Source organism: Xenopus laevis, chromosome 3L (genome assembly GCF_017654675.1).
Source record: "Xenopus laevis strain J_2021 chromosome 3L, Xenopus_laevis_v10.1, whole genome shotgun sequence".
Taxonomy (NCBI): domain Eukaryota; kingdom Metazoa; phylum Chordata; class Amphibia; order Anura; family Pipidae; genus Xenopus; species Xenopus laevis.
In genome coordinates, this window is record NC_054375.1 from 100,812,677 (window position 1) to 100,836,334 (window position 23,658).

At 38.4% G+C, this 23,658-nt stretch overlaps 2 protein-coding genes across 2 annotated transcripts; one reads left to right on the plus strand and one right to left on the minus strand.

Moving 5' to 3' along the window:
- Positions 1-697: 697 nt before the first annotated feature.
- Positions 698-3,844, plus strand: LOC121401245 (olfactory receptor 1020-like). Its single transcript, XM_041585581.1, has 2 exons — positions 698-1,280; positions 3,774-3,844. The coding sequence occupies exons 1-2, from the start codon at positions 698-700 to the stop codon at positions 3,842-3,844; spliced, it is 654 nt and encodes a 217-aa protein (XP_041441515.1).
- Positions 3,845-5,158: 1,314 nt separating this feature from the next.
- Positions 5,159-16,739, minus strand: chrna5.L (cholinergic receptor nicotinic alpha 5 subunit L homeolog; the record flags this gene model as incomplete). Its single annotated transcript, NM_001093080.1, is given in 6 exon segments — positions 5,159-5,514; positions 7,830-8,661; positions 10,019-10,128; positions 11,707-11,751; positions 12,181-12,338; positions 16,478-16,739. Coding segments are annotated over 6 exon segments (1,386 nt in total). The 3' UTR covers positions 5,159-5,340.
- Positions 16,740-23,658: the final 6,919 nt, after the last annotated feature.

Sequence of the window (23,658 nt, forward strand, 5' to 3'; positions counted from 1 at the left end):
AAAATATTGCTCAGCTCTACAAGAAGTGTACATTACTGTTCATCACGTTTGTGAGAGGGCCAATTTCCATGAAGAATATCCAAGGGCAGATTTATTCAATATCGAGAATATAGGTTCCCAGCGGTTTGACATTTTTCCCATTTATCATAAAACTGACAGCAGTACAGAAGCTGGAATAGTACAGAACCCCAAAACATATTGTGCAGCATTTCTAGCCTATATCTTTTTAAAGGTTTAGTTCTCCTTTAAGAAAGATACCTGGGCCAATTTATCAGAACATGTTTAGATGCTAGAATGTCTGATGTTTGTAACATGATGCACGTTGGTTATCTGCTTTGTCTACATTTTAGCTGTTTGATTTTCATTGAGCTTGATTTTAATGACAGCTTTAATTTGTTGGATAATACGTTAAGTCCCTAGACAGCATTGGGCCCACCTGGGCTGCTGTCTCAGGGACCCCACTGCACCACTGTGTTTTTGCTGCGATTGGCCCAAAGAAAGGAGGTCGCAGGGCCAGCAGGGCCCACAAGAGTTTTTTTCCCGGTGTCCTGCCGACACTGTCCCTAGATCTGGATATTGTCCAGATTTTCCAGATTCTTTCAATAGGCCAGAGATCAATACTTACTTCATGGTTATTATGTATTTTAACTACAATTAACCATACTATGTGTTTTAACTTTAAGCAGAAAGCTGCTTGATGGAGGTAAGAAATCAAACATCTGTTACGGAATTTCTGCTATCAGGGTTGGTTGATGACCCCAGCCTAAATTATCTCTTTTTTGTGATCTTCTTATTAATGTACCTAATGACATTACTGGGCAATTTTTCCATGATTTCTTTAATTTCCTGCTCGCCCACTCTTAGGAACCCTATGTATTTTTTTCTGGGCCATCTTTCTTTCTCAGATGTCTGCTATTCTTCTGGCATCACTCCTAAGATCATTAGCAACATGGTCTCCAGGCGGTTGGTTATATCCTTTCAAGGCTGTGCTGCTCAGCTTTTCTTTTTTGTCCTGTTTGTGACTGCAGAATGTTTTCTTGTAACTGTAATGGCATATGATCGTTATGTGGCAACTTGTAATCCTTTACTTTATGTCATGATTATGAGCAGAGATTTTCCGATGGAACTGGTCGGAATGGCATATTGTGGTGGAATTATAACAACAACAATACAAACAAGCTGTACTTTCAGGTTGTCATTTTGTAATTCCAATAAGGTCAATCATTTCTATTGTGACATTCCCCCATTGCTGAAGCTTTCCTGCACTAATACTTCTATGAGTGAACTCTTAGGGGCAGATTCATTAAGGGTCGAATTTCGAAGTTAAAAATACTTCGAAATTCGACCCTCGAATTGAAATCCTTCGACTTCGAATATCGAAGGCGAAGGATTTAGCGCTAATCCTGTGATCGATCGATCGAAGGATTTTTCGTTCGATCGAACGATTAAATCCTTCGAATCGAACGATTCGAAGGATTTTAATCCAACGATCGAAGGAAAATCCTTCGATCAAAAAATCACAGGCAAGCCTATGGGGACCTTCCCCTTAGGCTAACATTGACTTCGGTAGGTTTTACCTGCCTAAGTAGAGGGTCGAAGTTTTTTTTAAAGGGGAAGTACTTCGACTATCGAATGGTCGAATAGTCGAACGATTTTTCGTTCGATTCGTTCGATTTCGATCGAATTCGAACGAATTTAACCAATTCGATGGTCGAAGTACCAAAAAAATACTTCGAAATTCGAATTTTTTTCATTCGAATCCTTCACTAGAGCTTAATGAATCGGCCCCTTAATGTTTCTCTTATCCAGTATTTTAGGAACATTCTCTCTTCTCATCATTTTGATTTCCTATGGCAACATCATTTCTTCTATCCTGAAGATAGAGTCATCAGATGGCATTTTCAACATGCTCCTCTCATCTGCTAGTAGTCATTTTATTTTTTGGAACAGCTATATTTGTTTATATAAGACCTATTTCAAGTCACTCAATCCAGACGGATAAAGTGATATCATTGTTTTACACTGTAGTTATTCCTTTACTGAATCCAATTATTTATAGTCTTAGAAACATACAAGTCAGATCTACTTTCATGAATACCATGCCTAAAGTTTTTAATCATAAGTGAATTTAATATAGGCTGCTTTAGAATATTTCTAAATAGTTATTTCATACTGGTGGCAAAATTGTGTATCTCTTTATTGATATATCTGCATACAGGTTTGGGCTGGGCCAGTGGGACACCTGGAAAAAACCCTGTGGGCCCCACTGGCCCAGAACCGCTTCCCCCTGTCTGCCTGAAACTAGCTGCCTGAAGAAAAACAGGTTCATTCTGATCGGGGAGAGGCAGCTGGAAGAGGGTTACGGTGGGCAAGGGGGACCCTGGAGTTGGCAATGGGGGGGTTGTGTGGACCCCTAACATGGCAGCGTTAGTGGGCCCTGCCCCCCACGGTCTGCATACACATTCAAATAAGTGAAAATATTTAATAATGATACTATCATTTTATACTGTGGTTGCCATTATATGGGATGCATTGATACATTTGTGTATCTTGCTATCACACTTGGGTTAACAGCAACATTTGTTTTGCACACCATGATTTTGTTGTCTAAAAGTGATCAGAATCATCCCTGATTTTGAGTGATTTCATGCCTTGTTTTTAGGTAAGAAAACATTTATCTGGTATTAGGCAAGAAAACGTTTCTAAATGGTAGGCAGATTTTTCTATTAATTTTGAATAAAGGAACTTCCAGTATGGAGTGTCAGTGTTTTAGGCCCATTATACTATACAAGATTTATCATGGTTCTCCAAATTTTTGGAGTCGCTTGTTGATAATAAAACAATCTATTTATGCTTGCTGAGGCTTCCATTAGACAATCATAAAGGGAAAATACCATTATCAGTTATTCCATATTCTGAAACTAAATTTCACTGCTAAAGCTTTCTGTGGCATACTGATAAAAACATTTTAATCAATGTGGGGGGTATAGCTGTATAATATTGCCTGTGCTTTATGCCTCAAAGGGCTCATTATATCCCAGTAAATGGGGTGCGCTCTGATTTTGCTAATAGTGCTCAGGACATGGGATTACTTATAAAAAGTAATAAAATTTAATCAGAACTATTTAATAAAAGAAATTATTTCTTGAAATTAAAAATGGCAAACTTGTTCTTTTTAACACAACCCATATGTACATTGTCTCTCTAATCATTGGTCGTATTGATAGAATTGTTCTGCCACTGATGTTTTATGCTTTTCAGATTTGTATACAAATGTACACTATAATCATATTTCATAATTTACTGTACAATGGATAACAGTAGCTTTGACTGTTAAAGGCAATTTCTTCCTTTAGATCAGCATAAACTGCAAAGCATCATGGTGTGTGCTATGTATGAAATAAAAAGGTGTCCAAAAAGATTAGTTTGGCAGCAATAAAATATTGCATATTTAACAAAATGTGAGAGTTTCTTGCAAAAAACTCGCCCACTTTCTGTTCATTCCTATGGGATTTTTAGAAGTGTATTTATCAACAACTTTCACCCACTGATAAATACGCTAGTAAAAATCACATAGGAATGAATAGAAAGTGGGGGAGTTATTCTGTGGTGAGCTTTAATCTCACATTTTGATAATTATTCCCCTTGGAGAGCATTAAGCCTTTATATTGATCTAACTTTCACTTCATCGATGTCCTCTATTTGTATTATTGGATTGTGGCTTTGTCAGAGTTTCTTTTTGTTTTGTTCTTCTGTAATACTGGATTCCACAGGAGACATGTCTGTCAGGGAGTTTTCCAGCCTAAGGTTAGTGGTATTTCCAGTATTTTCCCTGCTGGCATAGATACATAAGGGGAATCTGCTTCCATTCAGGCCATCTCGAGTGTGAGTATCAACAGGCATAGCTTTAGCCTCACAGCACATGCTTATTTGGCTATTTTAGCTTTTCTGTGCTGAAACAGTCCTGTATGCACACAAGATGAGGCACATGGGAACAAATCACTTTTCTTTAAAGATATTCTAGCAGAGAAAATAGTGTATCCTACTGACCATAGCCCCTTTAGCTGCTGTTGTGCTTCAAGGAGTTACCTACTTTTCTTTCTTAAAAGAATGAGGGTTTTCCTTCTTACCTGCATTCTTCTGCCATGGGGGCAGATTCTCTAAAGGGCGAAGTGGCTAACAATAGCGTTAATTCGACAGTGTGATGTCATTTCTGTACTTTGTTAATTCCCTAATGGGCGCAGGCGTAACTTCGCTAGCAAACGAGACACACACTAGCGATCATTCGCACTCTAAGGCCAAGCTCATTTTCTCTCTTGGGAAGGGACAGAACTCTGCAAATTCAGTAAGATGCAGATTTTACTGAATGTTACCTCTTGCGCCAGACTTGCCTTCGCAAAAAGTCCCAAAAAACGCTGTCGTCTTTTCCTTTTTTCAGGGTGATATGCTGCAAAAGAGCATAATTTTTTGGGTGGGGGGGTAACCGGCTTCCCCCTACATTTTCTAACATGTGAAACATTAACTATACACTGGGCTCACGTGTAGGGCAAGATTTTATTTTATGAAGGTTCCCTGGGCTTGTGTAATGTAATGTATTTGATGAAACATATACGTCCATTCAACTTTAACTTCCCACCATATGCAAATTAGCCAATGCTAGCGCAATTTCGACAGTGTTCGGTGCCCTGAACGCAACTTCAAATTTTAGGGAATTAGCGTTGTCTGGGCAAAATTACGCATGGTGAAGTGTTGCAATGTGGGCGAATTTGCCCCATGGACTTTAAATAGCCAAAGAATCTGGTACCAAAGGTTTCCATCAAGTGCTTGTCAGGTGATGGTTGCTTGAAAAGGTGTCAATCTGCTTTTCCAGGCAACTATCACTATTTACACTGTTTGATGTATTTCATAAAGCCCTACAAATCTAAACGCTCATTCATTTTAAAAGTAGAAAGTAGTGGTACAGATTATTGTTTTTTTAATCTTATATATAGCCAGTTCAACCTAATAGAGAGAAAAGGCACAGTCTAACATTTTGTAACAAGAGGTTTGTTATTTTTTTTTACATCGCAGTGATTTGAGTAGGGCGACATGCAGCTGATATTCTGCAGGATGCACAGTGCATAGGCCTACATCTGATAGTAAGAAAACAAATGAAACATTACAAAATAAAAATGTAAACATATAAAAGGAATCAGCTCGAACAAATAACATACTGGAGCTTTAGGAAATAGCTTAAGTAATAAAGTTAATTAAATAAATAAAAATATAGGTTCTCTTAAAGCATCAAATATTGGGCAAAGCAGCAAATTTATCATACACAAACATGGCATTTGTTTATGCTTATGTGTTTTTGTCTCCATACATGTTTCCAATGTGTACAGGCACAATAATATTGGCCCATTTATGTATGACGGGTATAAATAGGAAAAGTGAGCCGATTACTGAAACCAGAAGAAATGTCCATAAAAACATTCTATCCAGCACTTGCGCTACATACTTCCAGTCTTCAACCACCTGTGAGAGGGAAACAAACAGACATTAGGAAAGTGTAATTGTAGCTCTATTGAAACAGTAGGAATGGTGTGGTGGCAAATGCATTCCAGAGAGTATTCAGAGGGACACTCCTAGAAGAGAAAGAGTGGGGCTTACCAGAAAACCAGAAGGGCTTATGGGGCAGTGTCTTTGGTATAAAGTTGCCAATACCTCAAAGAAATCAGGGACATTTCTAAATTGCCATTGACATAGTGCTGTTCTACTGTTCTACTTGTGTTTAATTTAAATACTATCAGTTTGTAGTTAATTTGCTAGCTGCTAGCTGGCATTAAACAACCCTGTGTTTATGCAAATGAATGGGAGAAATACATACTAAACTCTCTTGTAATTCTTTTGTTTTGTTGAGGGAGGGAAATTTGGTCTGTACGCCCTAATAAACTGGCATATACTAACAGTTCTATACAAGGCAGCCCACCCAGGACTTTGTCACTTTAATCAGAGCAACACGTTGGCATAATGGTCCAACAATTCTAAAATCGAATGATGCTTCACATCTATTCATTTATCTCTGTGCTGAATGACCCTTGTGTGTATGCTGAATGTGCTGCTTTTTTCCCCTGTGTTATTTCTTCACCCTTCCATTTGGGACACATTCAAATTGAGCTTGTTGACACATTAAATCATAAATAAAATAATTTAGGTAATTTCAGAGTTTAAAGCTTCCAAGTTATTTGTTGACTTTTTTGGTTTACTTAACCAAATTTCTGGCTACAAAAATACTTTTCCCTTTTGGAAAGCGTACCATAAAAAAAGCATATGTAATAGTTTTAAATGCTGCATTAGTGTTAATTGTAGTTTGTAATCATATTTTGTCAGCTGCAACCACTGGAGAGAGACCAAATCATTAATACTATGAATTCCATGAAGGTGCTTTGTGATTCATACAGTAATTCTATTGGAGGCCAGAATTTTGATTAGACACAAGATGCCTTTCATTGCTACTCAGTATGAAGGATAAGCCATGTAGCAGCTGCAATGTTTGAGCATTCCACTCAATTCCCAACAATTACATAAACAATTATATATACAGTTTCCTATACATGCAAACTTCTGAAACCTGTTCAGGTTTCAGAAGAATAACCTTTACTTTGTTTTTGAATATGCTTCATAAAATTTTTGTATAGCATTTGTATATGCCTTTTGAGTGAATTCCCACAATACATATATATGTAAAGAAACCTATACATGTATATGGGTATTTAAACGTAGCACACAGAAGAATAAGCCATTTTTTTCATCTATTTTGGCAAATCTTTCAAATATGCACATGATCACTACCCACATATATAAGAATGCTTAGACCTTTGCACATTTTAAAAACATATTTTAAATGCTCTCAAGTTTAAAAAAACAGATATTGAGGGTAGAAAGTTGAAGCAGACCCCTGTAGTGTTGAAATCCTCCCCGCCGTTTTCTTTTTCTTTAAATTGATGCACTCGCTCATCAGTGAGCAATAGGGGTGGGTGGGTGCAGGCTGGGCCCTCCGAATATTTTTCTGGCAGAGGAGCCTGACCTTTGTTGCTACGCCCCTGGCCACACAGCTCCTCCTTTCAACTGCATTTCTAGCAATGATAGGCATCTGCTGTCTAGCTTCTTTGTGATATACTGTATGTTGTCAAGATTAAAGGACCTCAGAGTCCAGAAAGCATACTTTGTCAAATTTCTTTATAGTTAGCCATTAAAGGTGTCACTAACGACATTCCTGATTTTACTATGGTAAACATGGTAAAATCCCTGTCTTTGGAATAGTTTAATAGTGTAATTGTAGAAAAAAAAAACCTTTTCATCTACAGTATAATATCACTTAAAACCATGGAATTTTTTTTACTTCACTAAAATATTGTGCTTCTTCAACAGCTTCCAATTTATAATTATATTAAGTTACAGGATTTAATATAAAAAGTAATTCTAGATTTTGTTAAAGCAATACTCCTCTTTCAAATGTACTAGCCATATACAGAAAGATAGAATCTTTGCTGAGGTTGCCACATTCCAATTTAGTATACATCCAATCTTTTGTTCCATGGTCACAGATTGGATGATGACAGATGTAGACCCACTGAATAAGAAAGTCAACCGATGGCAGAATGCGTCCCTCCCCTTAAGGGATTTTCAAATCTGGCTAGGTAGGCTGTTACTATAGCCCAATACATTGTAGCTGCTGCCATCATCATTCAACTTCATCATCATTCATTTTTCCTTTCTTTCTTTTGTTTCTTCCTTGAGACATATTTGCTTTAACCGACTACAGCTACATTTAGAAATGCAATACATACCTCTCGAACTTTGTGTTCCTTCATTACATGTCGTGTAATATAACGAATAGAATCCAAGGCTGCCTCTAAGGTATTCTGAGATGACTCTGGTCCTTTCGCCTTTCCAGTTTCTTCCTCTCTAGTGAAGTATCGATCCACGTGACTTCTCATGCATAGCAATTTAGGAAGTTGGTGAAGAAATATTTTGCGAACCCAGGGTGCCATAGCATTGTGTGTTGCAGTAGAACGATTATGAATGTTTATGGCAAAAACTGTTAGCACAATCGATAATGTTACAAATATCATTGTGAACACCAAGTACTCTCCAATAAGAGGTATGACCTTTGATGAAGAAGGTATAATTTCTTCTATCACAAGTAGAAAAACGGTCAGGGATACAAGGACTGAGGTACAAAGAGAAATTTTTTCACCCGCATTTGAAGGCAGATAAAAAACAAGTATTGTCAGAAAAGAAAGTCCAATACAGGGAACAATTAGAAAAAGTGTGTAAAAAAGAGGCAAGCGTTTTATAATGAATGAATACGTAATAAATGGATAAAAGCAGCACCCATCTGTTCGATTTCCTCTGTTTCCAGTTGCATTGACAATTTCCCATTCTCCATTGTCAAAGAAGTCTCTCTTGTCCACATGATAATCTTCAAGAATGATGTCAACCTGAGAGCCATCATAGGTCCATGAACCAAACTTCATGGAGCAGTTTTGAAGATCAAAAGGGAAAAATGTCACATCTATGGTACAAGAGCTTTTGTAATTTGCTGGTGGAGTCCAGTTTATGGTGCCATCATATCTCACCACAGCTTTTGTAACAGACCCTTCGAAGCGTCCATCAGCACTAGAAAAACAGAAGTAATTTGTTTCTTATTTGTTTCTTGTGCAATAGTGATGCAGAATTCACAAAATAATGTTATATTCATAGGGACCAATTTACTAATGCTCAAACCACTAGGCTTGAGCTTTCAAGTACTAAAACCACACATGAGTTCCTCAACTCCACATCCAAATACCTTGGCTTACCATTTTTTTCCCCAGAGTGGGTTTTTTTAAAAAAAAAAAAAAGTAAAAAGCTGCACACCTACAACCTGCCAAGCTTTTTTTATTTTAGAGAAAAAAAATTGTCCCCTTACGATAAAATGGTTAAACCTTCAACCTCTAAGTAGGCAGCGATGCCAAGGTAAGAACCAAATTACCATGACATCTCCACTTTTACTACAAACAAATAAAACATAACATGGCTGATTCTGCTTTAATTATTTCAAACCAACAAATTTATATATGCATAACCCCCTGTGTGTTTAGTACAACATAAACATTGTCCTGTGTGGTCGATGCTTTTGTCTAGGGCCCTCAAACCAACCTCTGTTCATCCCATCAGCATTTTCTAATATCTTACTTTTAATATATTGTTTATTTTATATAAAAAAAATAAACAACATTGAAAATAAGTCTTAATATAAACATTTACCACCCTGCTTTATTCACAATTTTAACACCATATTCATATATACCAATACATTTTCAGTTTTTTAAAAAAAAGAATAAATAACTTATGTTTTGCTGAAGACCCACAAATGATTTTATTGGATTTCCTAACTATTGCTACCATATTACAGGAATATTTCTTTAGTTTAAAAGTAGATTTATAACAATGAATTCATCAATTTATGTAGCATAAAATAAGATGATAACCAAAATGGAGCTTACAATAAACAAAAAAAGCTTGGAAAGAAACACATTAAGCTGGATTTTCAGAGGGTCCAGTTCACACAAATCTTTAGTTAAACACTTCCTTCACAAGTGTTTAACATGCATTGTAGCTTGGTTCTTTTTATACAGCTGTAAATATTTTTGTAAATAAAAATAAAACAATTTCTCCTTTGTTCCTTGCAAGTTTTAAATGTAGTGGAGTGCTGGGGTAACATGTATTATATATTCCATCCACAAACCTTCAGTGTCCTAGCGTTTCTTATGGGCTTTTAAAAGATACTTAAATTCTATGACAAATATTAAACATATAGTTATGGTCTAACCAACATTTCTTTTATTTGCCTCTGGCAGCTGTTCAACTCCATAAATGGGACACAATGCAAAACTAAGTTTCTTGGTGACTTAGGCTATATATTATTAGGAAGGGAGTCGAGGACTGTGTCACAATTTTGACAACTAATCTACAGATCATTCTAACATCTTACTTGTCATAGAGAACAATATCGGGAATCCAAATAGAATCCGATGGGACACGAATTGATGTTATTCCAGCAAATTCATTGGGATCCCATCTCAGCTTAACATCAACCCATTCCTAGAAGAAAACATACAGAATTAGTAACCAAGCTTTAAACAAAGAAGGGGACAATAGCTTATATTATACACTAATTGTAAAAATACATGTAGTTTTAAAGGACTTTATTTTAAAGTTTTACAGTTGACTTCCCAAAATCAACTTTAAATGGTCATTCATTTTGAAATCACATTGATATATTTACAGGTTCTTCTTGAATGTACACCTCTTCATTAAATCCAACTATACATTATCTTCTCCCCTTTCCTAGCCACTGGTATGTCTTGTGTCTTTGTTGTCATAAAGCTCCATGTATGTGTAACTTTGGGGTTTTAATTTTTTAATTTTTTAATTCTTAATTTTGGATACATTGCATCTAGCCCCTAGTTCTTGTTCACCTGGGTTGTCCTTATTGCTGACTCTACATCTCTCAAGATTCCTGATGTGGTGATCGAGATCTAAAATCCCCTTTATTCCTTTTGCTGAGGCTGCAAAGTTGAGTTTTTGACAGGGGTCAATCCTACTCTGACACTCTTTGAACTACAATGATGTCCAGCCTGTTCTTGGGTTTTTACAAGATCTAAACATACTCAAGGACCTCTTGTCAGACTTTTAGTTACTATTACATGTATTTGCAACCTCAAATAAGTAGACTCTGCTTTTTCTAGGAGTTTATATTGTGTACAAAGTGCGGTGCGATTGCTATGAATTATAGCAAAAGACAGATGAGATCCAATGTGATTAACACAGCTGCAGCTTACATTTAATGGAAGTTTGATCTAATGTAGAGCACTGAGAACAGAAAAAATGACAATGTAATTGTATTAAGGTTATCATATCTTTATGGAATTAGTCTCTAATGATATTCTGCAGCTAACAAATGCAATAAAATGACCATTCCTTGTAATTAATAAAGGAAGTCACTACAAAACATATACTTAATGTTCTGCAGATTCATCTAATGACACGAATGGGAAAAGATGTTAATGGGATTAAATTTACCGAAGACATGGGATGAGGCTGAGGAACGGGGTAGAGGAACTTTAGGTGCAGCATGGTTTTTACTTAATGAAGTTTGTAAATAACTGTTGTTGGCACATGATAGGGCTAAATGGGGAGTCTCCATTGCCCAAGGTTAAAAGGGGGTCCAGGGGGCCTTTTATAATAATATATAATCAATTACACAACAATACAGTATTTTTTCTGGATGTAAAATACATTTTTATGATATTTTTATGGTGGAGAGTTTTCTAGTTTATCAAATATATCCCACCAAAGAAGCCCAAGCTTATGCTGCTCAGAATGGTAGGTATAAGAACCTGAGCAGGCCTAGAGCCAATTATCAAGCTATGTGGTGCCTGATACTATTACACATGTAACACCATTCTTGGAATAAGAAATTCATTCATCCAGTTAGATCCGTAGTACAGCAATATTTCATTATAATCGAATTTTCCTATAGTGACAGTAGGAAAAAAGGTGGGAGAAGTGGAGTGCCCTTAAGCAGTCTGGATATTGTGACCGTTTATTTCAAATGAACTTGTAAGTTTCTTTTTTATCTGCAAAATGATACGCAAATGAATTGACTTTTGCACTTACCTGCTTCAACCAAACATTTGTGGTCATTAGTTGATTTTTTTCATCCTACAAAATATAAAGAATAATAATTGTAGAGTGTGTCATGGCAAGAGCAGAACTCTACCAGATGCAAATGAAAATAATGAGATAATGGGCTTTATTGTAGGCATCTTTTGGGAATGTATTATTTCTGGCATCAGCTGGGGCGCTTTCTATTTCACATACTTTGGACAGTTCGGCAGGGTATTAGTCAATCACAGAGGACAAAATGTCCTGTTTTCAGAAAGCCTTAGATTATATTTTTGAATGCGTCAGCAAGGCAACTGCTTACACCCTTTCCTTCAGGTTAGCAAGTAAGTCAGATATTGAGTACTGCCAGCATCTTGCATGAATACAGGAGCCAATCAGAGCAAGTTTACTGTAGGCAACCTGTGCCAGCATGTGAAATGCTTCTCTACATGTAATGAATAACACTAAATTATTTACTATACGTACTACATCCACAAGTTGTGTAATGGCAAGGCCAAACTTGACTGTCACTGTATCGTTCAAGTGTTCAACTGGGCGAACCCATCTTTGGTATTCTTGCTGTTGAAATAAGTATTTGAATAATCGGTCTTCACTTTTGGCAATATATGACGGTTCTGATATTCCTGTTAAGAGGAAAACAAATCATAAACATAGATTTTCTTCTATACGAGACCATTTATATGACATTTTTTTATTTGTTATTTTGCATTATCCCTGTTGTAGCAGTTCCAAGAAACAAAGGAAAATAGTTATTAGTACATAGGGTTATCTGCTTTAAAGGGGAGGAAAAGCCTCACAAATATGCTTTGTACACAAAATTCATATGCAATGTACGAAAGAGTCAAAAAATATCTGTCAGGAAAAGGTCTAAAAAATAATAGGAAATCTTTGCACATGTAAATACCAAGAATTATCAGTAACAGTTTTATACAGCAATACACTTTCTCAATCTTTTGTAAAGTATCACCATCTACTGGACAAACAATATACACATCCTTTGTAAGTCGATATATAGAAAAATACAGTAGATACCTACTTATTTATAATACTAAATATTGTAGAAGTGTGATACTCCAACAGTGCAGTCTCTGGCAAAGTTTTTAAAGTTTTATTTAAAAGTCTAGTGGCAAAAATTGAGAATCTAAAACTCACAGAAGTCCCAACTCCCAAGCTTTAGTTTCCTTGTCTTCTCTAATAGCTTTAGTCCTTGTCTTTGTTTTGGTCGATTGGCTAGCTAAAACCAGGAGCAAGATAATGGTTAACTACAACTCCCATAATCCTCACTATGTAACAATGATCTGGCTCTGCATCAGACAGAGTGCTGGAAGGTGACCTCTGTGCTGTAATATCATTCAGTTGTTTCTTTAGGGAAGAGAATGTCTTATTCTATATCAAAAATGCTCTCCTCCCCCTTCCACTGCCAATGCAAATGAAACACACCAAACATTATGCAAATGGCCTCTGTTTATTCCTTCATAATACATTATTTTTGTAGCTTAAAGCTGTTCATTTCTTTTGGCAAAGGGAAGATCAACATGTAATTGGATTGACAGATCAATAATAATAAATCACAGGATGTGTTCAATTCATTTGGTGCGATGGTCATATATCCCAGCTATCCATGCGTACAGAGCTGGGGGCTTCCTGCAGGACCGCTAATATTAATCTTCCTGCAGAAGAACAATATCTTTGTACAAAGCTCCTGTGATTTGGCTTATGTGCTACAACTGAATGGATTTCCTTGCTTGCAATACCTGTGTCCTACTTACAGCTGATCCACGTCTAACACAGATATAGTAATACAGCTCCGCTTTCTGAAATGTGATCACCCAAAATTTGCCAGGATGTGGAAAGTTGGAACATTTTTCTGGAGGTTTTAGGGTCAGGTCTTATGTGGTATTACAGTTTTACTAATGCCCTTTTAGCTGCAAGTCACAGTTTCCCCAAGAGACTTGTTTTTCTTAAATAGTTACAATTGTTTCTGTGCTTATCTTAAATTGTTACAAATGTATCTAAGTGCAGCTGCTACCTATTCTGGGTTCTCTACCCAAAGTCTATTATTTAATTACATTTCAGTAACATTGTTTCTTTTTCTGGCTGTTCACTGCAGGAGATCAAAGAGAAAGTCAGGACATTTCAGTAACAATATGGGACTGTGGGTTGAGCTGTAAAAATTGGGAGTGTCCTGTGAAAAACAGGATAGTTTGGAGGTATAAAATACTAGCCAGGTGGCCTAGTTGCTACAATTTATAGTTTTTGTTGAAATATTATTAAATACTCATAAGAACTGTGCAGAGAAAAAGGCTTCTGAACAACAGGGCTGTCCTCATATAGGGGCTTAAAGTTGTGGAAAAGGTGGCTAACCCTGAGATTTGTTTTCATAAATCAGTATCCTTGTTATGAGTGAACGGGGTGACAACTAATATTTGTATTTAAAAAAAGGGGGGGGGCTCTGATGTAGAATCAATGTAGAAGATGTCAGGGTGAGTATAAGGGTTGGACGGGGACTACAGGAGAAATCCTGGTGGGCTACAGCTGTTATGGGCCCCACCAGCCCAGGCCCATTGACTATGTGTGTTCTATTGTGCAGAGGGAAATGCTTGCTGGGATCTGAATTTCATAGCACCAGACAAAGGTTCACAACTGGGGGGATGTATGCAAAGGTGATGGGTTGATGAGTTGATGGGTTGATGAGTTGATGGGGTGACGCCCCCCCCGTGGGCCCCAGATACCCTAGACTGAAACTGCCCTGTATAATAAGAGATAATCAGTCCATTACAATGAGTTCCTCCACCCCCAAATCCAGCTAGCCTTATGCATATAAAATAAGGAGGGGCTTCGTAAAAAGGGATTAAATTAGGAGAAAGGATGACTGCGTATACAGTCTCCTCCCACAATGACTCTACAGAGTCCAAGAGGCACAAATAAAAGGTAAGAAAATGCTCTCTCCATTTGCACAGGTATGGGATCTGTTATCTGGAAACCTGTTATCCAGAAATGTATCATTTCCTATTTCTCTGTATAATAATAAAACAGTAGCTTGTACTTGATCCAAACTAAGATGTAATTGGTCCTTATTGGAAGCAAAACCAGCCTATTGGATTTATTTAATGTTTACATGATTTTCTAGTAGACTTAAGGTATGAAGATCCAAATTACAGAAAAATCCCAGGTCCCAAGCATTCTGGATAACAGGTACCACACCTGTACAGGGCAACCTATCTTAAATATACTAAAACAAATTTGAACACACAAAATGAGTCCTTATGCAGTAAACAGCGACCCAATCCTTCCAATTGCAGATTGTTACAAGATATCCGTTCCTAATTGCACACAGAGATTTGTTTATGTGTTTGTACACAACTTTCCTTAGCAACATCAAACTAAACAGCAAATCCATCTTAACACGTTTCATTAATACTAATGAATATGCTGTGTACAGTTTAAAAGCATGTAACCAAACTGTCACAAATTGTAGCAATTATTTACAATGATGTGCTGATTTTGTGTAAATTGTGTTATCACATGGGGGGTTTTATTCAGCGTATCTCAGTGAGATACATTTTCAGTTTAGCATCTGTGCATATTTATTTTATGCATGCTTACTACATATATGTGCTCCCCTGACATGCCATTTGCAGCGTGGGAGAGCTTTTACTCTACAGGAATGCACACATCTGCTGCCTAAGTGCCTGGAGGCATAGGAACAATGTTACATCCATGCTGTAGGTTTGAGTCAGCTGAGACTTATTGCAGCTTGCCTTCAGCAGAACAACTGACAAATCTATAAATGCTAGTAAGACGTACGAGAATTGGATTAGTAATTTACTTCTGCCTCTTGGGACTTACAGGGTTAAGTCTGTTGTCTCTTCATAGCAAGCTGCTGTCAACAAGCACTTTAGTACCCTCATAGTAGCACCCACATATTAAGTGATACACATGTATAAAATCATTAGACAAGTAACTGAAAGTGTGTTTTATGTTAAAAGGTCATTAGATATAAATATCCACCTGGCAAAATATTTATATATTACAGTTTTAAAAGTTAAAGGCATATGCCAAACTGGGTGGATATTTTCTGAACGGTCACTTCTATACAGGTTTATGGACAGTAAGTAAGTCTCAACAAACAGTCCAGATGCAGGATTATTATCCTTGCCACTCCATGCAGGGTGGGCAGATTAAAGTTGCCAATATCAGTCCTTTAGTCCAATTCGGCAGTTTATCTACCTGTGTAGGGGGTGTTCCGACAGGTCTCCCTGATCTACATCAGGCCAAAAATCTGTCAGATATCAATGAGGCACGTTTGATTGTTCTTGGAGATTGAGGACCGCATTGGCTAGTTAATGTGGTCCTCGTCCTGTCAGCCCATTTCCTTCGTTGTAACCCGATCGCTTGGCCCTAGGGCCCTGCTTTTGGTGGGCATATCAGGTATGGGCAACTCTACAAAGGCAACTGTCTCTGTATGCCAGTTTATTAACATGACACCAATGTATTGTGTGTGCAGAACAGTCCAATACACCGTAGCGTACAAAGTTGCTCAGTGTGCAACACAATAAAACTTATTTACTCCCCAGTGTAACTACTAAGACACTTTATGTACAGAACCAAAGACAGCAACATGAGCACTATACTAGGGACACAAGCAATCGGTGTCCTGTTTAATTATAAGGAAAGAGCAGGATTTATTGTCGCATACACACAAGCAGTGTCAGACATCCAATCCACAGATGCAAAATATTTACAGTGTATATTTACTTACCACAAGCTCCCTGTAGGATATCTAGGCATAAGAATAGCCTAAGAAAACAATTTGTACTGCAAGTCATCCTTTGTATCACTCAGTCCTTTTGTTCAGTACAAGGAAGCAGCATTCACAGCAGGAGAGACTGTTCCACACACTCCCTTGTTCCTCACAACAGCAAATAGGGTGGCTGAACTTCTTTATTCATGTCCGTATCCATACTGCAAAGAGCAAAAGGCAGCTGACAGGGTGCAAATGTCTGGCTAAATAATGACTATGGGATCATTTCCCCTAACATGCAAGTGCTAGTGACACCAGCTGAGACTGGCTCCTGCTAAATTCATTATGTGTCAATAAATGCAGAAGGCATGGATCATGGGGGATGGGTTGAGGTGTTCTCAGCTTGCACTATGGTAGCTGGCGAGGCACAATTTTCTCTACAGATTTATGGTCCTTGTAGAAGGAGAGAGGGGAAGAAACAATGCGCAGTGATGGCTGGAGATGGGGGGAGCTGAGACAAACCTGCACCACGTTCACATGTAGTAAAAATATGCATAAACCAGCATCTTAAATGTGTATTCCTGTCAACTGGGGTTATGTTTTTATTGGATTTATAAAATTAAAGCCTGTTTCTCTGCTGAAATGCAGCTAACAGTACACTGGAACCCCATGTTACGTTTTTTCAGGAAACCAGTAAAAATGGTGTCAGATCAAGAGGCATGAAAATTAGGGAAATGCATTATTTACTGTATTATATATATCGGTGGGATCAAAATGGGAAATGAGAGAAAACCTAAAATCAGGGGATGCCAAGTTAAGGTTTCACTGTATATTGATTCTGCTTAAAATGCAGCTATAGAAAGGTATGGGACCTGTTATCCAGAATGCTTGGGATCTGGGGTTCTCTGGATAAATAAACCCAATAGGATTGTTTTGTCTCCAACAAGGATTGATCATATCTTATTTGGGTACTTATCAAGTACAGGGCCCTGTTTTTTTATTACAGAGAAAAAGGAAATCATTTGAAAAAAAAAATATTAAATTAAAATGGAGTCTATGGGAGATGGCCTTTCTAGAATTAGGAGCATTCTCCATAACGGTTGCCAGGATAACAAATCCTATATCTGCATCTTTTATCCCGATGGGTATTTAGGTTGTACTTCTGAGTGGTTTTAAGTAACGTTAAACAATGAATTAATTACAATAGATTGCATTCTAGGGCTATGTGTGTGCAGCAAGCCCAATCAAATAACTATGTGAACTGACCCAGACCACAGTTGTTTCATCTATTGTTGATTGTCTTTTCACCCCGTGGGCATGACAAAATGCCTTTGGCAGATATCCACTACCAAATAATTGTATTCACAGACATGCCTTATTTTGAATATTTACAAAGTGCAGAAGCTACTGTAGTTAGAGGCATGCGTCATCCACATGAAGACAGAGGTACAAGTTATATAGTGGATAATGTACCCCCTACTGTAATTTATATAGTGAATAAAGTACCCCCTCTTGTAAAATATAAGGATATTATAAGTTACCGAGGAGTTTCATGACCATATAAAAACACGAGGCCGAAGGCCGAGTGTTTTTATACAGGTCATGGAACTCCGAGGTAACTTCTAATATCCTCATATTTTACAACTGGGGGTACTTTATTTATTATAATACACAAATTTCAATGAGTCATGTGACTGAAATGACATCAGAACTCACCGTTTATAAGGATATAATTTACAAGATATTCATGGCTTTTGTGTATTATAAAGATATTATGTCACCGAGGAGTTATGTGACCATATAAAAGCTTTTATACAGGTCACATAACTCCGAGGTCACTTCTAATATCTTTATACATTTCATTAGGGGGTACATTATGCATTATAATCTACATTTTGTGTGAAATGTCGGGAGGGGGGTGGATTGGAGGGGTCGGCGTCCAATTCTGGTCACCAGCGTCCAATTCGGGTGCGCCGACATTCAATTCAAATGTGGTGGCATCTAATTCGGACATGCGGCGTCAAATTCGGTGGCCAGGGGCCCCTGTTATAAATGGCACGCTCTGACATCAGAACGCACCGTTTATAAGAATATAATTTACAGTCTGGTCCCATAGGGAAATGACCAGACTGTATATTATATATATATATTGTCACTGGACAGTGGTATATTGCCAATATAACTACTCACACACAGATGTATAGAGACAAAAAATCTAGATGCTGGTTCTTGTAGACTTGACTAAATAATTATACAGTCTGAATCTGCCCTGAAACTATATCTAGCTGTAGCGTCAGGGCCGTAACTAAGGGTAGACAGAGTAGGCACATGCCTAGGGCACAAAGCTGGGGGGAGGGGCACCAGGCACGTCCCTTTTCTGTCACCTACCCCATGTCCGGTCCACTCTCTCCCTGACTGTGCGTTTTCCCATCTATTAGTGCTTCCATGCATGTACGCATTGATTCGCACATGCGCGCATTGATTCGTGCATGCACTCGCAAAAACTCCAGGACCGGCCAGTTTGCCTAGGGCACCTGGCCGGCCTGAGTATCCTTGGCTTTACAAGAGTTTTTTTTTTAAAAAATTCAGTTAAAGGGGACCTATCACCCAGACACAAAACCCTGTATAATACAAATCCTTTTCAAATTAAACATGCAACTAAAATTCTTTATTAAAACACCCATATCTGTAATAAAGTTATTTCAATATCTCCAGCTTTCACTTTACATTCTGCACTACCAAGATATCACAGTATCCCTGTCATCCCCCTCTAACTGTATAGCCCTCCCTCCTTACTATCTAACTGTGTAGCCCTCCCTCCTTACTATGTAATTGTGTAACCATTGCATGGGATGGGCATCAGGTCCCCCATTCTGGTGCACAAGAGTTTGAGATGATGCAAAGCTTGCCTTAATAACAGTGTGCACAAAATGATTGCTGCTTACTTGCTGTGATTGTGAATTACCACACAGAAAGAAACAAGATTTAAATAAAGTGCTTTCCAGAGTGATATAAAAATCCCATCCAAAATGCCACCATTGGCAGTTCCTTATTGTCTACCTTGCTGGTGGTAAAGTCCTGCAGCAAGTTGGGTGCCAGCAAAAAAAAGTGTGGTTGTGGGTAGGATTTTCATCTATATATTTTAACCTATAGCATATCAGCTCTATTTTACTTTAAACATTTTTAAATGTTTTTTCTGCCCCCACCCATTTTTGATGATGTCACTTCCAGTTTGCATCAACAGCAGTTTGCATAAACTTCCTGCTTAACGGTGGTCAGTGGGTTGTAGATCAGATTGCGGATAAGGCAGTTACGGGTAAGGTAGAGTGTCCAAGTGGGCAAAAATGCAGGTTGCGGCCTCAGGTCATGTCCAGTTTTCAAAAATCAGTTCTATGGAGTATCTAGCTGGTAATGACCCCTTTTTTTATTCGTGAGTTGTTTTTTCTGATCCTGTTCTTCCAGTATTGACCTTGGCCTGCCCTGACTCTTGCCTGTTTTTGACTATTTCCTGGACATTGGAGTTGTACCTTAACCTCCATGTGTACTGAGTTTTGGACTTTACTCTGACTTGCCTACCTGTAAGCCTGCTTGCCTATTAACCCTGTTTGTGTCAGCACTTATCCCGATCCTTTCTTTGTTATCTGACAGTGTTTCAGTAGTGCCTACCTTCTGTTAAACCTGTCTTTACATTTCTTTTTGCTTTATGCCTGCCTGTTTCCTAGTTCAGCCTCAAACTAGGTCTCTAGTGGCCCCTGAAACTCTGCTGTGGTCCCTTTGTTGTTGACAGTATTAACTGGTCTCTGGCTGATACTGTAACATTTCAAAGGAAATGGCCTCTTTGTGTAATCCTGCAGGACGGTGCTACTTCAAATGAATGTGGGTTTCCAGAGATTAATCCATGCTTTAGCACAGTGATCCCCAACCAGTAGCTCGCGAGCAACATGTTGCTCTCCAACCACTTGGATGTTGCTCTCAGGGTCCTCAAAGCAGGTGCTTATTTTTGAATTCCGAGCTTGAAAGCAAGTTTTAATTGCATAAAAACGAAGTATAGTGGCAAGTAAAGCCTCTTGTAGGCTGCCAGTATAGCCAATAGCTACCAAATAGCCAATCACAGCCCTTATTTGGCACCCTAAGGGACTTTTTCATGCTTGTATTGCTCCCCAACTCTTTTTACATTTGAATGTGGCTCACAGGTAAAAAAGGTTGGGGACCCCTGCTTTAGCACATCCACTGGACTTGTGTAATTTAATTTAAGAGAGTTCTGTGGTTTTCTTATATGTTCATTAAGAAGATTCCACTTCCACATTGCCTTTGACTGACTGTGATTGTAAAATGTAATTGCAATTCTCAAGTGTCCCTGCAACAAATCATCGCTACTGACTGCCCAATGTACTCAGCAGAGAATACCCTAGTTTAATTGGATGACTTCTGGAAAATAAAACGTGACATATTTATAGGCTTTGAGGTTTATTTGTATTGATTCTTTTAGATAGCAAAGAAGGCAGGTTAACTCCTTACTGGACAACTCTTGGCACAGTCAGGGTCATAGTAACAATTAACTTTGTTTTTCATGGATCAATCAGTGGCGTATGTCAGAGCACTTCAGGGCACCACACTACAAGAAGTCTTTGGTTACATTTCTTATAAGCATATGGTAACCTCTCTAAGGGCTCTTACACACAGGATTTTTTTCCTGCGCTCCCTGCGTTGCGATTTCTTCTGTTCAGCCGCAGGGGTAGACGCACTCAATTATTGTGAAGGGGGCTTTACTCACATAGATGCATGTAAGCGCCCAACGCAAGTGGGACGCATCATGTTGCATTTCACCTGAGTACAGCCCCCTTCACAATAATTGAGTGTGTCTAGTCCTGTGCTCCCCTGTGGCTGAACAAAAGAAAGTGCAATGCAGGGGAGCACAGGAAAAACCGCCAGTGTGTAAGAGCTCTTATACTGACGTTTGCTTTTCATCCTCTATATCCACCACTTACTCTGTCATGGTAAAACAAAACATTAGTGGCTTTTTGAATTCATCTGACCAAAGAATGCAGCCCCTAGTTTTCTAGTAAGAGTTTATTTTTCACTAACTGAATGAACTAACTGAATGAACCTAGCAATAGACCTAGGCAAGGCAAATAGTTTTATGAGCATCATAAAACCAGCATATTTGCACAGCGTTATGTGAACAGTTATGCAACTGAAGCAACTGGTTACAAAACTATGACCTTCTTCTGGACATGTGTACAAACAACCTTCCATAGAAAAATAATCTTGTGCCTATTGCATTTTCACATGGACTAATAATAATGTTTTTGATATACAAAGAGACCTGCTGAGTGCAGTATCATTTTATCACCATATTTTACATTTAATAGCACCTGGGCATCTTATTTTGTGGCAAAGGGAGTGCAACTCATTGAAACACACATAAATATATATTGCTATATATTTATATTGTAACATGTTGAGTGCCCCAGACTTTCATTACTCAATAGCCCCAACATTTTATTACACTGTGGTTTATATATAACCATAAAATTAATTATATTCAGACTAGTGATGTGTGGGTTGAATTTATCTTGACCTGCATCCCAACCCTAACCTGCCCCCTCCCGACCCGAATCCGGCCCCCTCCCGACCCGAATCCGGCCCACTCCGTCGCCTCTATCTAGACCTGGGCCAACCCCCATAAAAGGGGCGGGGCATGTGGGCATTTTTTTAATTCAGGGAACAGAAGCCAGAAACTGGCATTTTAAGTCGTGGGTGAGAAGAGCAGAAAGGAGACCCGACCCAAAGATTTTTTGCCATGGCTGGCCCACACATCACTAATTCTGACTTTAGAGAACTAACATGGAACTGTTTCAGAAATGCTAGGCTTATCCAAACAAATGGATACGACATCCACCACTATTAAATATGATATGAAATATTAAACAATCAATTTTAACTTGGCCTCAGTGCATGCTCAGATATGCTTAAAATATTAATTGATTCATTAACTTTCATGCTATTTCTCACAAGCAATGTCATTGCCCTACACTGTCCTTATTCCATATCAAACAATATTTGGCAGAAATCAAATATATCAGCCTTGTCTGTGGTAAACCTGGCTTGGGATGGAGAAAATACTCTTACACAGGTATAGGAGTATTATCTGGAATATTTGGGACCCAGCTAAGAGGTTTTCTGTAATGTCCTGTATGTGGCCATTCCTGTAGTTTTAACTTTCTGGGTAATTGATCTCATGCCTGAACTCTTTATTTATTTATCTGGTAATTTTATTAAGAACAGTATCTCTGCTAAAATGAAGTATACACTGAACATAAAAGGGGAGCAATGTTGATGCAGAAATACACGCTACTTTAACTATTGCCATCTGGTGTGGGTTCATTATTTTTGGTTCTAATACTAATAATGTAGCACACATCAAGTACTCCATAATTTATTCTGTGTATCCCATATGCTACTGCTAAAAGAGATGCCCATTTTAACCCTTGACTGTTCCAGTATATTATGTATTTCTATATGCAAAATTGTGTGGCTGTTTATGCTGAAGATATATTTGCATAATTTAATTTTTTTCTGCTTCCACCAAACCAGTGGCGTAACTACCGGGGGAGCAGGGCCCGCACCCCCCGCAGGGCCCCCCCGCTGATCGCAACACGCTGTAGCTGGCTGAAGTCGGCTACAGCTGCAAAGTAAATTGCCACAGAGGGGGGTGGGGTTACGTTACGGAGCGTATAGCCTAGCCAGGGGTCTCCATGCACGGGACTTCGGGCAAGTGTCTGAGCTGCCAGACAGACCTGGTGCAGCCCGGCCATTACTTGCAATGAAACCAGCAGTGGCGATGGCGGTAGCAGCAGCTGAGTGAAAGGCAGTCTGAGCATGGTGCTGTCTAGTTTCCATGCAGAGAAAAGGAGGCGTGATGTCAGCGTTACATCAGGCAGTCACATGACTGCTGTCACGTAGTGCCCAGAGCTTCCAGTCTAGCTAGAGACCTGGTATTCTGGAGTGTAGTGTGGGCGCTCTGTGGGAAATAAATAATAACTTAATAAGCAATAAGTGAATGGAGAGGTGCCGGGCCGGGGTTGTGCAGGTATTTCTGCCGCTTTCTCCACTACCAGTTTCATTAGGAAGAGCCCTAAGAAAATGTTTATCTTGCTCTCCCCTCTCTGGCAGCTCTGGTCTGGCTCTAATCACAG